Below are 16,653 nucleotides of genomic sequence, written 5' to 3' on the forward strand. Positions count from 1 at the left end.
GGACATTAAAAGGCCTTATGACTCAGGGTATCTTGCCAGAGAAGCCATGCAGAGACAGTGGTTGACAACCCAATGGAGTTCTGCCTTCCAGATGTCCTACCATGGCCCCAGACATGTGAGCAAAAGCCCTATAGGACCAAGGAGCTCTCAGGTGCTGACTGACTGGTTACCAACCAACCTCACTCACTGGCACAAGATTTGCCCAAGGGAGCCCAGCTCTAATTCCTGGCCCACAGAACTTTAAAGATACAACGAAAGTTTGTTCTGAGGTAGTTCTGTTACATCACTGAGGTAAATGGGAAATGGTTCCCTGACTGAAACCACTCCACAGATCACGTGGCACTGAACTATGACACAGGAGATTGCAAACAACTGACCCATCCCCAAAATCATTTTGGAAATATTTTTTTAATCCTTTTATTATTCTTTTTTAACAAACGGCCCCAGGGATAGGGGACCAGGGGAGGGGAGAGGAGGGGAAGCGAGGCCCCAGCCCCACAACCCCTCCCCACCCACCCCTTTCCCCCTTATATATTTATAATCTATATACAAGCCCCGGGGGAGGGGGGGGCAAAGGGCACTCCCTCAGCGGGGTGGGGGCAATCCAGGCTCCTTGTCCCCTCGGGGCCCAGGCTCCTCTGCCCTTCGGGGTGGCCCTTCTCGAGAAGGTGCCCCCGTCCGCTCCCAAGGCTTCGGCGTCCAGCACAGGGCATCTGGTGGGGAGGCCTGGGGGACAGGTACATGTGGAAGAGTTAAGTCAAACAGGGAGGTCAGGGATGAAAGGACAGGAACTCAGGTGGTGACTTTTAAATTAAGACTTGAGACCACAGGGGTTTCTCCTTCACCTGTTGGTAGAGGTCGATGCGCTGGGTGCGGAAGACTCCACTGTAGGTGGAAGGTGGGGCCTTGAGACGGGAGTTGAGGCCAGAGAAAGACCTGAAGGAGGAATGGCATTTGAGGCAACCTTAAGTCCTGCCCCTGGTCCCCAAAGAAAGTAAGTCCTTGGGGATGGATAGGCAGTCTGCATCCCCATTCCCTTCTCTTGCCTTCCAGCTGGAGGAGTACGTGATGACCCAGGTCCCCCAAGGTTGCTGTTCAGTTTTCGATAATCATGGAACGGCTTTAGTTCTACTGGGTGCAGCTGAAGGACAAAAAATTCATCAGCATCCTGCCTCTCAACGCTTTTATCTCGAGATGCTAAATCCCTACCCCTAACTCTTGGGGTTCCCTAGCACTTCAGTTCCTGTACCTTACCTCTGCTCGACCCAAGCTAGGGCCAAAGGGCCTGGCAGGTGAAGGCAGCACCCGAGTAGCAGGAGCAGGTGGGGGCCGCACAGCCAGGCTGGGGGGCTGCAGAGCAGGGCCCACAGGTAACAGAGAAAGGGGGGGTGGGGCAGGAGGCGGCGCTGGTGGCAGGGAGCCGAAGTTCACCACAGGCAGCTGAGAGTCCACCATGGGTAGAAGCACCTGTAACGAGAAACATGGGAGTGAGTGTGGGGGCAGGGAGGAATGTCAGAAAACCATGGAGAGAGTCCAAACAGGTAACAAAAAAAGCTAGAAGTTGGAGAACAGAACAAAAGGGAACTGGGAAGATAAAAGGTACCTGCTGGGCAGGGGCCCCTGAGGGGAGGAAGCCACTTTGGCCACCAGGTTGCAGAGGAGGAGAATAAAAATCTGAAGGGGATGGCAGATCCTGTCGCACCTGTTGGGGAACAGGGAGGAATAAGTCAACTCCCCCAAAAGCATTCTTCACCCCACCCCTAACTCCCTAAGCCCAGCACACCCCCACCTCTTCTTACCTGAAGCAAGGGTGGGTCTGGCAAAGGGCTGGGGCAGAAAGCTGGAGAGTAGAGGAAGGAAGGTGGAGGGTAGAGAACTCCTCCAGCTGGCAACTTCCCCAGCTCTGCTGCTTGCAGTGGGGAGAAATCCAGAAACTGGCCCTTGACAGCTACCCCAGAGAGCAGTGCCGAGGGTGGGGCTGGGCCTGGGGGGAGGTACAGGGGCTGTGATCTGAAAAGAAATTGGGGCAAGGGGGAGGAAAGGCATCAGGAAGCCGAAGTCATTTACTCCTTTAGTCTGAGCAGTACTGTTAAGTCCACTAGCCGCCAGGTACCCTAGAAATGTATTCCCCTTCCTTCTTCCCCTGAAACACAGTTCCATTTCCTTCTGAGATCCACAGAGATCTAGTCTTACCTGTAAGGGTGCAATGAGGGTGTCCCAGGGCGGAAACCTCCATTGTTGGGATGTAGCTGAGAGTCTATGGCTCCCCCTGAAACCTGCAGGAGAGCAAGTATGGAATAGCTCCAGTTTTCCTGGTCAAGAAAAGCTCACTCACCCCACCCACTACAGCAAAAGCAGGGAAAAAAATGAAATGACAAAAAAAAAAGTGTTAAAAACTACAAATTGGAAAGGTTTGATATTAGGAGACTACAGAAAGGGGCAGAAAGGAGTCTTGGGATAGGAAGTAGGACCTACCTGAGAACTGGGAGGCCCAGGGCTGCCGTAGAAGACCTCAGGGTACAAGCGTTGGCCTGAGGAGCTGGTCTCTGGGCCACAGTGCCCAGAACCCAGGTTCTTGGATTGTGGCTCAGCTGAGGCAGAAGCACTGGGGAGCAGCTCCCAGTCTCGGGCTATGGGAATGGCCTGGGAAGGACAAGCCTTTTCAAGGGGGCTATCTGGGCAACCTGGATGCCCAAGTCACTCCCAGACGTCTTCTCTAGAAGTCTAAGGTCTTTCCCCAAAACCTCACTCTCCCACTTACCTCAGTGACTGATACCGTTAGCTCCTTCTCTGCTTTTAAACTGTCTCCCACCACTAGGCACAAGTCCGAGTCCTGTGATCATGAGGCAGGAGAGATTGTCCCATGATTCAGACATGTGTCCTCCACATCCCACTTCTAGTCCACCCAACCCAAGACACCCAGATCTAGCCTACACAGACCTTGTCACTGGTACCAAACTGGACTGGAGGACCAGGTCGATGGGATGGCCGGAGGGAGCCAGGCTCTGGGCCTCGGTCTGTACGCTGCAATCGTTCTGTGCCAATGGGCCCAGGGGGCAGAGGCTGCTCCCGGGGCAGCTCCTGGGTAGGGCAACACAGTGAAGTAGGATTGGGGAAAGGAAAAGGAAGCCCCAATCAGCACACACAGGCAGAGGAAAGGGGAGGCAAAGGTAAGGCCAAAGTCAAAGTCCCAGAAACATTCTTCTGATCCTTTCTTGGTCGTTTACCTTTCTGTCCCCATCGTGGGGGGCAGGTGGCCGTCTCCTAGGAGGTTCAGAGGGTTCAGAGCCAGGTGGACCCTCACCAGGAACAGCATTCAGGGGGGAGGGGCCTCCAGACCGCTTGGGGGGCCCCTCTGCTGCCCCCTTGAGTCCTCCATCAGGGGAACTTCGCTGGCTGCAGGGACCTGATGACACCTGAGAATCCCCACTCAGGTCCACCCCACTGTCAGACTGACTCATCTGAGAGGAGTGGAGAAGGAGTTAGGTCAGAGTAGAAAGCACCCCAATACCTGACTGTGGTACACACACAGACAAACTACAGAAAGTAGGCAGCTACGTGATGCCACAGCCCCATACACACCCCAGCATAGGTGGGGAAGTATGACCAGTGTTCAATAAGATCCCAGCTCAGACACTCCTTCCCACCCTCACTTACCTCTGTGCCAGCCACATCCTCAAAAGGACTCAGGGGTTCCATCCAAGGCTCCATGGAGCCAGGCTGGTAACTCTTCCGGCTAGTGGCTGGGAGGAGCACCAACACAACAGGAGTGAGAGAAGATGGCTCTGCGGCGCGCCTCGCCCTCTAAGCCCTTTAACACAGTCCTTTCCTTCTGCTCAGCTTAACTCACCAGTATGTATACGATCCCAGAGGTGAGGGGTCAGGGCCTCTGTTCCTGCATCTCTGGACTCTCCCTGAGGGCCTGGGCCCTCGGGTTTGGGGCCCAAGAATCCAGAGCTATGAGAAGGTGGCAAAGATTCCTAAAGGTGAGAGACCAGAAGCAAAACATGAATGAGGTGGGAACTGGGAATGTAAGCACCTAAGACAGAGTGCCCCAGTTGTGGGGAAAAAGGGAGACGTGGGAGATAAACAGCGACTAAAGCTGAGAATTTGACGTGAAAACACAATGACAGAAATAGGAAGAGTGAAGAAAACGTAAGTGAAAACCTTTGAAAGTGAGAGCAGTGAAACATCACCTCAAGCCCCATCCCTCACCTCCTGCAGCAGCTCCGGTTTTCTGGGAGGCCGCTCTCGCCGTTTGGGGGGGAAGGGATTAACCCCGGCAGAGTCCCGGGGAGTCCCGCCCACCCCCCTGACCATCGGCCCTGGCTCCTCCAAGTGGGGGTCTGGGGAAAAGGGGAAATCCGTCAGCATGTCTTGCTCTATCACTGAACCAAGCTTTTCCCTCTGTACTCCACCTCCCAACCCTTCCACCCTCAGTGCAGACACCCAGCATCAGGGCTCCCAGGCCAGATTCCTCCCCCTTCAGCACCTGGCCTTCTCTGGGGATGGAGACATTTGCACCCTCAGCCCCTCCAGCTTACCCGAATTGACGTCATTGTTGTTGGCCCTCTGAGGGTCATACCGGGTTGGGGGCCGAGGGGAAGGGCCTTGGGGGGTTTGGGGAGGCCCAGGCTTGGGCCTTGGGTGGCCCCCTGGTGCAGCTGCACTTCCTTGGCGGCTGCTGAGCTGGGCCAGAGCCTGTTGGATGCCAGCAGGGTTGCTGTGGATAACTTGGTCCAGGCGGAAGACAGCAGAACTGCTGGGGGGTGGGGGAGGCAGAGGGAGCCCTGGGGAACGCTCCTCTGGAGGACGGCTGAAGAAAACAGAGCATCTGTTCCAGTATGCACAGAATTGTTACATCTTCCCTACAAGTCAAATCTCTTCTACCTCTCCACCTTCAACCAACCAGTCCTCTGCGCTAAAATCCAGGTGTTTCTGAGCACTTTCCCCCACCACCCCCACACCGTGCGGCTTATGGGATTCTCGGCTCCCCAGCCAGGGATCGAACCCAGGCTCCAGCAGTGAAAGCGCCGAGTCCTAACCACTGGACAGCCATGGAATTCCCCATTTCTGAGCACTTCCAAGGAATTCTACTTGTAAAGATCAAGGGGAAAGCAAGGAATATGGGTGTTCCCAACGCTGTCAACTGCTTTCCAGCTACTTTACCTAGACATGGATAACCTAGTGTGCCTAAGAGTGTGCCCTGCGCCCTCTGATCTCACACTCCACAGCACCCAACCACACCTTTCCCCCAGGTTTTCTCCCCTCCCCCAACTTTCTAACCCTAAGAATAAACTTAATCACCTGTCTGTACCCACCTTCGGTTCTTGGGAGAGGGCCAGCTCCTCTTGTCCCCTCGCCCTGGGCCGGTCCTCCCTCCAGGACCCCCGCCACCTCCGCTGCTGCCGCCACCACTGCCAGACTTGCTGCTTGGGCCTGGGCGCCGGTTCTGCCTTTCCATGCCTGGCCGCTGACTCGAGAAGCTCCGCTTGCTCAAATCTTTGGCTCTCTGGCTCAGCTCTCCACGGGACATGGCTGAAATGCCTGGTCCAGCTCCACCTCCACTGCCTCCGGGAGTCCCCACAGCTTTGGGGGTTAGCAGTGCTGCTGGCGGAGCCTCCTTGTCCCCCCGGCGCTCACTGGCAAAGTCACTGCTCTCTGAGGCAGTCTCCCATTCCTCATTGGCTTGGTCTGAGTTCTGGTTTGACAGATCGGGAGATTTAGCAGCTGCCCGGCGAGGTGGTGGGGGCACTGCTACCGTTGTGAGGGCCTCCTCCGGTCCAGGAGTGGAGACTGGAAGGGCAAGGGAAGAGGACTTGCCCTCAGCGCCCCTGGCAGCGTTCTCCCGTTCCTGTTTCAGTCTCCGGAAACGAGGCGGTTTGTCCTGTTGCTGAGCCCTCCCATGTCGCCTCCTTCTGGGCCGCTCTCCGTCTTCCACACCCATGCCTATGTTGCTGCCTCCACTGCTGCCTCCTCGGGCCATGGGGGACAAGGGCCCTGGGATCAGCTTCTCTTTCAAAGGTTCCTTACTTGGAGGCAAAGGACCTGTTGGAGGCTTCTTTGGAGCCAGAGACTTGGTTGGGGGGCTCCAGCCTGGGCAAATGGGGGGAGGGGGCCGCCCTCCCCCTCGACCCCGGCGTGATGGCACTCCTCTGGGAGTGAAGACTCGTCCACCTCGGGCAGTGGAAAAGCGGGCTGGGGCTGGTGAAGGGGGTGCTCCTGATGGTGGGGGAGCAAGAGGGACCTGTGTAAGTACTCCTTCCTTGGGTGTCGGGGCCTCCTTGTCCGAGGGGGCCAGATCACTCTCATGGGTCTCGCTGCCTGTCTCTGAACCCCGCTGCCGGCGCCGCTTGGGGATTTCTTCATACTCTGAACCCTCACTCCGTGTCTCGCTGGCAGTGCGGCCTCGGGGAGCAGGAGGATGGTTTGGTCCCCCTGCCCCACCTCCACGCCCATCATCTCCTCGGAATTCCCGGTAACTACGGAACTCTCGGCTTCGGGCTCCCCGCCCCCGTCCCCCATAGGTGCCCCGAAAACCCCTCCCTCTGGCAAAATACTCCCCTCGGCCCCGACCCCGGCAAGAGGTAGGACCCACTCTCTCATAGGAATAGTCCCTCCGAAGCCTTGGGGCAGGGGAAAGAGTCCCACTGGGTGGGGTCTCCTTGGGGCCACCTATCTTCCCCTTTGCCGTCTTCAACGGGTCTGGCTTTGGAAGCTTGGGGGTTTCATCCCCCTGTTCGAGGGGCTTGGGGGGCAGATCTTCGACTTTTGCAGGCAGGGGGGGTTTCTTGATAGGCCCAGCGCGGCGGGGAGGGGCCCCTGGCTCCTCTGGAGGGATTCCACGACGACTGCTGCCTGGACGAGGGCCCCAGCGGGTCTCAGTGCGGCTCTCTCTGCGAGGTGGCGGGGGGCCTTGGCCTCCAATTCCACGGGCAGGCTTTCGACCTGCTTCTGGCCCGGTCAGCTGTGGAGTCTCCTCCTTGGGGGTTTCCTTTTTGGGTGGTGGAGCTTGTATCTTGGCTGCCTCATCATTGCCTGGGGGCCAGGGGAGTGGACGGGGCCCTGGGGGAGCTGGCTCCTCCAGAGGGAAGCGAGGGATTGGGGGCCCAGGGGCTCCATTCTCAGGAAAGCCCGGATAACTGGCCAGATAGGGTGGTGGGGGAGGTACTGGAGGGGTCTCGCTCCTGAAGAGGGAGACAGAAAAGAATGGAAATTAAGTATCTTAAGACGAGGAAAACCAACTAGATGGGGAGAGAGAACACTTTATTATAACCCACACTCCTTTCACGTTAACCCTATCACTTCACCGATAACCCAAAGTACCTTTTCTCCTAGCCTAGATATTTTCACTGGAAACCCACCCATTTCTCTACTCAGACTCACCTCATCCCCTTCTCATCCTCGTCAGCAGCCTGGCGCAGTGGTGAGGTAAGTGGGCGGGGGTCAGCAGGTGTGGTGGTGAAGACATCTCCTACCCAGGCCAACTTTGGATCCACTGGTGGGGTGCCGCGATCCCGCAAGAGTGGGGGTGCGTGGCGCTCAAATGGCTCTGAGCTTGAGCCTCCACTGTCTGAGCGCTCCCGGGGAACTAGGCCTGAGGAAACAAAATAGTATGAGAAAGACCACCCTTTTTTATGTTACAAACCCTCCAGCCCAAAAAGCATCTCCCCAGTTAATCCTCCATGTCAGCCCAGTCAGTGTCGGCACCTCCTTCTCCTGGGCCTTGCCCACGCTCCTGAAACACAGTTACCCACTAAGCTTCCCTACAGATGAATCCAATTAATCCCCCCACCCAGGGAAATCCCGTTAAAGAAGGACCACTGTTTCATTTCTGCAACAAAGAGGTATCTCAGCAGTGCTAGGCTCCCCTCTTAATTGGTGGCCCTTCATCCCCATAGCAAGATGCTGATACCCACTTCCTAGGACTAAGGGGTCCACCATCCCCTCCCTCTTCTGTGGCCCCTTACCAGAGGGATGCACACCAGGAGGATAGAAGTCCAGAGGGGGCCGGCCCTGAAGGAGCCGGGGGTCCACATAAGGAGGAATCATCATCCAGCGGGGATCAAAGTTCATAGGGGGCATGGGTGGGGGCCGGCCCAGAGCACCTGGGTACAGGGCCTTGGGGGGTGGTGGCGGAGCCTGTGGAGCTGGCACAGCCCCCATGGTAACAGGCTGTGGTGGTGATGGGGGCACTGGGGCAGGTGGGGTGGAGCCCTGTTGATGCTGCTGCCACTGCTGCTGTTGCTGCTTCAAGAGCTGCTCCTGGGGAAAGACAAAAGGGGATGAGAGAGGCGTCAAAGGCCCCAAACAAAAAAAAAACGAACAAAACAAAAAACAAAAACCGGCAAGTGCAACAAATACCTCGACTAGATGGAAACTAGGGTGACACAAAGGAAAGAGAAATGGTAGAGAGTCCCAGAAAGTAACTCATGGATAGGATAAATCCAAAAAAAGCAGCCTTTAAGAGGGGAAGTAACTTAGTTTCACCTGCTGCTGCCGCTGGAAACGAGGAGGCAATGATTTCTGATACTTGGGGTAGCCCAAGCCTTGGCTGGGGGGCTGCCGGGTAGGACCAACACCATCACCCTTGGGCTCCACCTTTGGGGCTGGAGGTGTGGCAGGAGAAGGAACCTCTTCTGGTGGTTCAGGACCCTCTTTTGAGGGTAGCTGGGGTTCCACTGCATGAAAGAAAAGATACTCATCAAAGTGGTCTAGTCCCCTGACAGATATTCCATGAACACCCCCATAATTTCAGCTCTCACCTCTAGCTCCCCCACTAAAGGTTAAGACCATCCCATTTAAAACCCATGAAAACACTTCGTGGTCTCTCAAAAGCCAACGGTGGTGGCATTAACTTCCCATGAGACCATCAAAAGTAACAGACACTTTCTTCAGCCTTGCTCCACTCTAGGCCTATGGGAAGTGGTTTCAGGTCACTACTTATTCAGAAATTCAAGTAACAAAACCTTTCCCCCTAGGATGTCCATACAAGTGAAAAGACCCTTCTCGCTCGCTCCTACCACCTACCACCGATGGTCCAATAAACCAAAACAACTGCCTTCTATTTCCTTTACTCACATCCTTACCACCTACACCCTCAACCCCAAGCAGATAAGAGATCTGGCACCTGGTAGTACCCATCACCATCTCCATACCTGGGCTGGCTTCGAAGCTGCCACTGCTGGTGCTACTGGTGCTGCCACCACCACTCACCACGGTGGGAGCTGGAGCCACACCTGGAGTGGGGGTGGACTGGGCAGGAGGGGCCTGTGCCGGCTCTTCTGGTTCTTTTTCAGGTGCCGGGACTGGTGCCGGTGGAGGAGCTGGAGGTGCGGGGAGTTCTTTGGGGGACGCAGGTGGTGGAGCGGGGGCAGAAGGGGCAGCAGGTGGTACAGCAGGTTCCGATTTGAGCCGCTTGTCAGGTGCCCCAAACTTCTCATCGAGTCGCTTGAGTTTCTCGGCACAGGCTGCCCTGCGTTCCTCCTGCATGCGCCGTTCCTCCTCCTCTCGCCGTCGCCGGGCTCGCTCCACAGCCAGGGAGATTTCAGATGAAGACTGCTTTCGCCGCTGCCGCCAAGCCTCATCCTCATCTTCGGGTGCTGGGGGCTTGCAGGGAGGGCCCCCGCGATCCTGTCAGTGGGCAGACCCAGCAGGGCCAGAGGTATCAGTCATTATGTTTCTTATGATCGCTTTCACAGACTGATCAACTGTCTCTAGCTGCAGGTGCAAAGACCAGGCCTAGGGGCTGATGGCCTCTCAGGGTAGGGACAAACTCATGATCCTAGTCTTGTTTCCTCTCTTTCAGAGACCCAAACATCCAGGTCTCCTTGTTTTTCCTAACTGGCATCCCAGTTTCTCTTTTCACCCAGACTCGCCTAACACCGACGATTTTCCAAACCTTTCCAGAGATGCTCCACAGCTCTACATTTCCTGCAGCCCATTTTCGGTCCTCCCTCCAGCTTCCTCTTATTACTACTGCTTCAATTACTCAGCTGAAACTAATCTCCCACAACTGACCCTCTCAACCCCTCATTGTAGACACTCACTGGGTAGTCCCCAGGGGGGCCCCAGTTCCCGGTGGGGCCCCGGTGAGGTGGGGGTGGGGGAGGCTTTGGGGCAGGAGGCCCCGGCTCTGTCTCTGGAGGCCGAGAGGTCTCTGCCCAGGCCGTCTTGGGAGGGGGTGGTTCGCTGCCGGGGGAGTTGCCCTTTTTGCCATCTGCTTCAGGGGGCCGTTCCTCACCAGCAGCTGACTGGGACTCCTTGCTGTGAGCAGACCAACAGTGGAATTAAAATCAGCTGCAACCCAACTCCTTTAAGAGTATATTACCATGAGAGAAACGGAGCCCCCTCCTCTCCCCAGAGGGCCCAAACTCACTGGCCCTCAGCTCCCTCCTCATCGGAGTCTCGCCCGTCTTCCTCATCGCTGAACTTGAGCTTCTCAGTGTAGTCGACCTCCTCGTGGGCCCCTGAGGAGAATAGTGAAGAGTGGTAACCCAAGCATCCTGCTCTCCAATCTCATATTTTCTGGAACACAGGAACTACGTGATAGGATGTACTACTAATGCCAACTGCCCTCCTCCCAATGACATCCAGATCCCCACCATGACTCTCATTCTCACTCCTCTTAGTTCTCTACCAGAACTTGGCTTTCTTCCACGTATCTCCCCTACCTTTCAGTGTCTGCTTTTCTCCCACACAACCCGTTTTTTAAGATTTTTTTTTATGACGTGGACCATTTTTAAAGTCTTTATTGAATTTGTTACAGTATTGCTTCTGTCTTATGTTTTGGTTTTTGGCCGCGAGGCATGTGGGATCTTAGCTCCCCGACCAGGGATCGAACCTGCACCCCCTGCACTGGAAGGTGAAGTCTTAATCACTGGACTACCAGAGAAGTCCTGTATAACCCGTTTTTTCCTCATCAGATTTTGCTTTTTAAAACTAAAGTACTTGGGAATTCCCTGGCGGTCCAGTGGTTAGGATTCCACACTTTCACTGCCGAGGGCCTGGGTTCAATCCCTGGTAGGGGAATTAAGATCTCATAACTTGTGTAGTGCAGCCCAAAACCAAACCAAACCAAAAACCAAAACAAACAAAAAAACCCCAAACCAAAACCAAACCAAAACAAAAATACTTGGTCCTTAGTATCCACTCACCTGCCCAACCATCATCATTCTCCTGGTCCAACTGATCAAACTCCTTGAGATTATCTTCTTTAAGAATGGAAGGCCGACCCACAGGTTCTACGAGGCGCATTGGTGGCCCTGAACCTCGGGGGCCTGCCACACGGGGGAAACGGCTGTGTATGAAAAAGCAAAGGGGAGAAGAGGTTAAAAGATGGCATGTTGTATAATCACATACGAGACTGAGCCTCCTGGCTAGAAAACCATCTCCTCCCCAATAGGCTTCCCCTGTCCCCAACCACAAACCCAGACCTAGATTACTCACCCGGGCCCATCAGGAGTGGGGTATCGGTAAGGCCCCTGGGGTCCATAGGGCGGAGGGAACGGGAGATATGGGGGATACATCTGCAAAAGGGCCCAATAGTAGCTGCTCAGAGGGACAGTCAAATAGCCTACCAGCTCCCTAAACCTATTATCCTCCCACCCTCACTGTATGTCACAGGCCCCTGCTTTCCATGTGTCCCCTCCAAAGACTAAGCCCTAATTCCTAACTCTCTAACTTCCAGCACAACCAATCCAAAACAAGATATCCAAACTCACGAAAGGCGGCATCATTCCGCGGTAGGGAGGGAACTGGGCTGGGCCTGCAGGCTGCAGCCCACCCCGGGGATCATGGCCGTGATGAAGTTTGGAGTCCGGGCCCTCCAGCTCATCAGGGCCACGCCCACCTCCGTCCCTCCAAGTTGTAGAATCTGTATTTTGGAAAAGGCACAGAGAACATAGCTGAAAATGATGGGGAGAAAGATGAATAAGCTAGCACCTAACCCTGAGACGGAATAAGGTAATGTCCTGGCCAAAAGGTAACCACTCATTCACTCACTAATGGCGGCCACTCACTTTGGGGGCGGAGGCTTGGTCCGGGCCCAGACGACTGTTCGGCAGACTCCCTTTCCTTGGCAGCCTTGTCCTGGTCGCCAGCCGCCTGCAGGGTCGGAAATTCCTCTCGAGAGAATCGTGACAGTAGGCTTGATGCCCTTCCACCTGTTGGTGTTGAGGTGCAAAAGTATGAGACACAAGTACATTTACTGAGGACGCACCATGAGAGTGGAAGGGTCTGATAGGTGGCAGATCCGGTTCTGCCTCCAAACTCACCCCCTACGTACTACATGTTCATTCCCCAAGAAAAAAGGTCAGTTTTGGGACATCCTCCTCACCTTCAGTTAATTCTGAGACAAACTTGCTCATGTGTATCCCATGAAACTGAATATGGGATCCAAAATTTAGCCAAAGAGGAATGAGGAGGTACAGTGGAGGTACAGTGCAGGACTCCTGCCTACTATGGTGCCCAAAGAGACCTCCCCAAACAGCCCTGCACTCACCATCTCCATGTGCTCCATGGGTGACACTGGCTTGTGCCCAGGACTTTACCCCGCTTGGAACCGAAGGAGTGTTCTGGGGAAGCAGAGATAATAAATGGTGACGTGGATGAGAAGCTACAAGCCATTCTTGCCCCTGCCCCTTAAATAACATCCAGTTCTTCAGATACCTCGGGGGCTGCTGGGGGTCGTTTCGGTTGGTTGGAGGCAGGCGTCTGTGAAGCCGGCAGTGGCTGCGATTCCGGCGGCTGAGCGGTTGAGGCATCGGAACTGAGGGGATGGTAGGATGAGGTTAGAGTCTGAGATGGCTCCAGCTCCACTGCTTCTCCAACTGGTGGAGGACAGGAACTGAACCCAGGTCTACTCCCTACTTTTAACAAGTATTAGGGCAAAATACCATAAGCTCGTCACCCTGCATAGGCTGTCCTTTATTCTTCAAGCTTTCTTTACATCTGACAGAAAGCTAAAGGTACCATTCATCATTCATCTAACAGGAGTCCTACAATAGGCAGGATAGGGTCTTCCCTGTTTGTCTCTGACTCTCATGTGGCCAGGCTAGACCAAGCCCCCATTCATCCTGAAGTTCAAAGTTAAAATATTCATAATTCTAAGTCTCCCAGGTCTCTGTCTACCTCTTGGGGTCGGACTGCTCCTGTTTGCTTGCCCATCCTGTTCCGTCTTTCGGCACTAGTGAGACGTTGGGGTCATTGCCTTTGTTCTCGGCTTTCAGGCTTGGAAGGTTGGCTGGGGGTGGCATACGCCGAGCAATGGCAACTTTCCCGAGACTCTGCAGGCCATGGCGAGGGGCAACTGGAGAAAAGGTGGAAAGAGAGTGAAAAATGCTTTATATAAGAGATCTAACAGCATCCTACCCTAGGTCCCATTTAGACATCCTCAATATCTTCTCTTAGAAACCAAACTTCTCCTAGAAACCAAACTTCTCCTAGAAACCTTCCCTCCCTTTGCCCTAGGCAACCTCTGAAATTCTATCAGGAAAGAAGGCTGAGATGCTTTACATTCAATACTTCTATGTGGGATGGTTGATCTTGAGCCTGCAGGGAGCAAGCTGGCCCCAGACTTCTCCAAGTCCACATTTCTTTGCCTCCAATTCTTACGTGTCCAAAGACGGGAAACCACAGACACGCCTTTGTAGGAGGGTACTGGTGTTCACCCAAAGCACAACATCCCCATGAGAGCCAAGATAAAATTAGAACGTCTCTAGTGTTTCTCTAACCTTTGGATGTATGTACCATAGTTGTTTCCCTTCGAAGAGCTCTGAAATATGTGCCCCATTCATGCCCAGCCTCCTATAATTAGGAACATCATTGCAGGACCCTCACCAGCGGGTTTCTGGATCTCTAAGGACTTGCCCTTATATGTATCAAACAGGTTGAGCGAGGAATACTTTTTTCCATCCTTCCCCTTGGCAGTCGGCCCCGAGCGATCGGACATTGCGCTGGAAGCTCATTGAGTACGTTGGGTCCTGCAGGCACCTCCCCCAAAACGTGCCGGAGCCTGTGGGCCAGATACCAAGTGTTTCAGTCTCTGCTCCATTTAGAGACTCCAACAGAAGCTTAGACTCGTAGGCACCCTTTTATTCTCATCAGGGGCCCAGATATGTGGCCCTCTAGTGTCTCTCCCTCCAGCCTATTCAAACACCCCAGTCGCTTTAAGCAACCATTATCTACTTAGCTCCCCACGGAGCCCAAATGCCATGTTCCCTCTTTCCCTCAGACACCTCTTGCTAAGGAAACCCAAATAAAAATCCAGTATCTTCCTAATACAAACACTCTTCCCTTTGTACCAGTCTATATAAAGTGTAGCAGCCTCTTCGTTATGCCCACAAGTGATAATCTCTCTCCACCAAAATCATTTCAGAGACCTACAATAAAAAAGGGCAAGTCCAAGCTCCAGAGAAAACCAGAAAGACGCATACAGCTCCATCATGTAAGGAACAGAGCTTTAGATCCCCTACTTACTAGATACCAGCTTCCTGTGTGCCAGGTTCTATTCCCAGCCGCCTCACTCCCATCCTGGGAGGTTTGCAGGAAGGTATGCCAGAGTTTAAGGATTTTATGAGCTTGCTCAGCCAGACTGGGGGCTGGTGCAAGAGAATTCCTGAGGGAACAAATGGGGCTCTACATATTCCCAAGCTATAGAACCAAGTATCTGGGATAGCCTGTCTTTTCCTACACTTGCCCCCATCCCAGCTCCTGGAAAAATTTTTGTCTGCAGATGAAATACTGGTGGGCTCTGGTTTACCCTATGCAGATGTGAGAGAAACAAAGCATTATGGACCCACCTCAAGCATACCATGTAACCATGGGGCCAAGGCCGGAACCAACTTCATTTTCCTACCCCCAGTAAAAACACACATTGGCAGTCATTTCTTTCCCTAATACCCCTTGCTCCCCAAGCCGGCCAAACTCTCCAACATCAGTCAGTTCCTGGGTGACAAGGCATTCGTTTATAGAGAATGGTGTAAAAGAAAGAGATGGGAGTTGGTGAGACATCCAGACAGGACCAGGATGATAACCCAAATCAAGAACTTTAAGACAGGTTAGATAAGGATTGCTTTTAAGGTGTTTAAGGAGGCCAGTCTTTGAAAATAAATTTATGAAGGAAAAAGGGACAGAAAAATAGTGAAGAAACTAAAACTAATAAAAGAGAATTAATACGAAAGCAGGTGGGAAATAATACACGTAAGCGGGAATGGTAGGAAAAGGATGCAGACTAAAGTAAGGGAGCAACGTCAAGAGACCCAGGAGAAAGGGCGGGGTTGGGATAGAAAGGAGATAAGAAAGGAAACATGAAAAAAGCAGAAAAGAAATTGAGGAACGCAGAAAGCACAGATGTGGGATAAAAGCAGGGCTCCAGAGTGGGAGTGACTCGACGCGAAGTGGGGCGTCAAGAAGGGGGAACCTTAGCGCTGGATGATGGGAGGGGTCCACTGAAGGAAGGGAGACTCTTGGAGAAGAGGACAGTCAGGCGCGGCCCACCCTAGAGCGGCGGCAGGGAAGGGGACCACAAATACGGGTGAAAGGCCAGGAGCGCAATGGGGGGCGCGGGGGGTTACGGCCCAGGAGTGGGGGGTCGCTCCATGAAGCCACAAGGTGAGTGGGTAAGGGCAGGCCATAGACTCAGAGAAGGGCTGGAAGTGCGGGTCCCAGGGTGGGAGTATCGGAGGGGGAGGGGCAGGCAGGGCCCGGCAGCAGGAGGACAAAATGGCGGCGGCTAATGGCAGCTTCTCCTCCCCCCGGCCCGCCACCGCCGCTGCTGCCGCTGCCACCGCTGCTCCCGCGCCGGAAAAGGGCGTTAGCATTCGGCTCGCCCAGACTCACCTGGCCGGGTGCGCGGGGGTCCGGGACCGGGGCTTAGGGGCTCCCCGGGGTGGGATGGCGGTGGGGCGGGGGCGGATGGCGGCGGATGGCGCCGGGTTCGGCTCCTCCCGTCTCCCTCGCTCACTCCGCGGCTGGGCCCCGACTAACGGCCCATCCGGGCAACCGCCACCCCCGGGAGCGCCCCCCCGCCGCCTCCCACCGCGCATAAACACGCCCCTTAATTTGCATAAAGGGCGGGGAACTTTCTACCCTATCCCTCTTTACTTCCAGGGCTATCCTTATTAAAAAAAGCAGAGCGTGCGAAGCTGACATAGGCTATTTGCATAAAGAGGAGGGACTTACAGGCGCTAGGACGCCGGTTGGCTGAAGTGGCAGGCCCCCGGCGTCGGCCGTTGAGACGTGTAGAGGGGGCGGGAATGCGGCGCCGGTCGGCCGGGGCGCAGAATTTGCACGACAAATAGGGGAAGAAAGAGGCGGAGCGTGCGTCGTGCGTTCGTGGAGAGATGGGAACGGAGAGACGTAGGGACGCCGAAAGTGGAAGGAAACGATCCTAGGCCCGTGGCGCTTTCGGCGAAGGAGACGGAGCTGGAAGACCGGGCGGAAGGGTTTTTTTTTTTTGCCGGAGGGCGGAGCTTACGTAACCAGGGAAGAGTCCCAACTCACGCTTCTCTTCGCGAGATGTGAAAGCACCGGGGGGCGGGCCTTCATTTATTAAATCACGTCATGCAAATAAGGTGGATTGACGGGCCAATCCAAGGGGCCAGGGGCGAGCATCACACAGCATATGCCTTCTGTGGGTAGTTCTACTTATTT

The 16,653-nt window shown here is 54.6% G+C and overlaps 1 protein-coding gene and 1 non-coding gene across 2 annotated transcripts; both read right to left on the reverse strand.

The window, feature by feature from the left end:
* Positions 1–519: 519 nt before the first annotated feature.
* PRRC2A (proline rich coiled-coil 2A) lies at positions 520–13,992 on the reverse strand. Its single transcript, XM_065886347.1, has 30 exons — positions 13,840–13,992; positions 13,132–13,309; positions 12,670–12,769; positions 12,503–12,575; positions 12,021–12,164; positions 11,724–11,875; positions 11,449–11,528; positions 11,157–11,299; positions 10,379–10,469; positions 10,050–10,266; positions 9,159–9,633; positions 8,491–8,681; positions 7,971–8,265; positions 7,387–7,597; positions 5,322–7,187; positions 4,545–4,816; positions 4,216–4,346; positions 3,851–3,980; positions 3,658–3,743; positions 3,228–3,461; positions 2,941–3,081; positions 2,762–2,833; positions 2,476–2,643; positions 2,194–2,276; positions 1,800–2,010; positions 1,604–1,702; positions 1,255–1,467; positions 1,047–1,141; positions 846–936; positions 520–726 (listed from the first exon to the last, which is right to left on the reverse strand). The coding sequence occupies exons 1-30, from the start codon at positions 13,949–13,951 to the stop codon at positions 586–588; spliced, it is 6,495 nt and encodes a 2,164-aa protein (XP_065742419.1). The 5' UTR covers positions 13,952–13,992; the 3' UTR covers positions 520–585.
* On the reverse strand, positions 13,527–13,657 carry LOC136130100 (small nucleolar RNA SNORA38). Its single transcript, XR_010656300.1, has one exon. It is a non-coding gene; the product is annotated as a small nucleolar RNA SNORA38 (small nucleolar RNA).
* Positions 13,993–16,653: the final 2,661 nt, after the last annotated feature.

This window comes from Phocoena phocoena, chromosome 10 (genome assembly GCF_963924675.1).
Source record: "Phocoena phocoena chromosome 10, mPhoPho1.1, whole genome shotgun sequence".
Taxonomy (NCBI): Eukaryota; Metazoa; Chordata; class Mammalia; order Artiodactyla; family Phocoenidae; genus Phocoena; species Phocoena phocoena.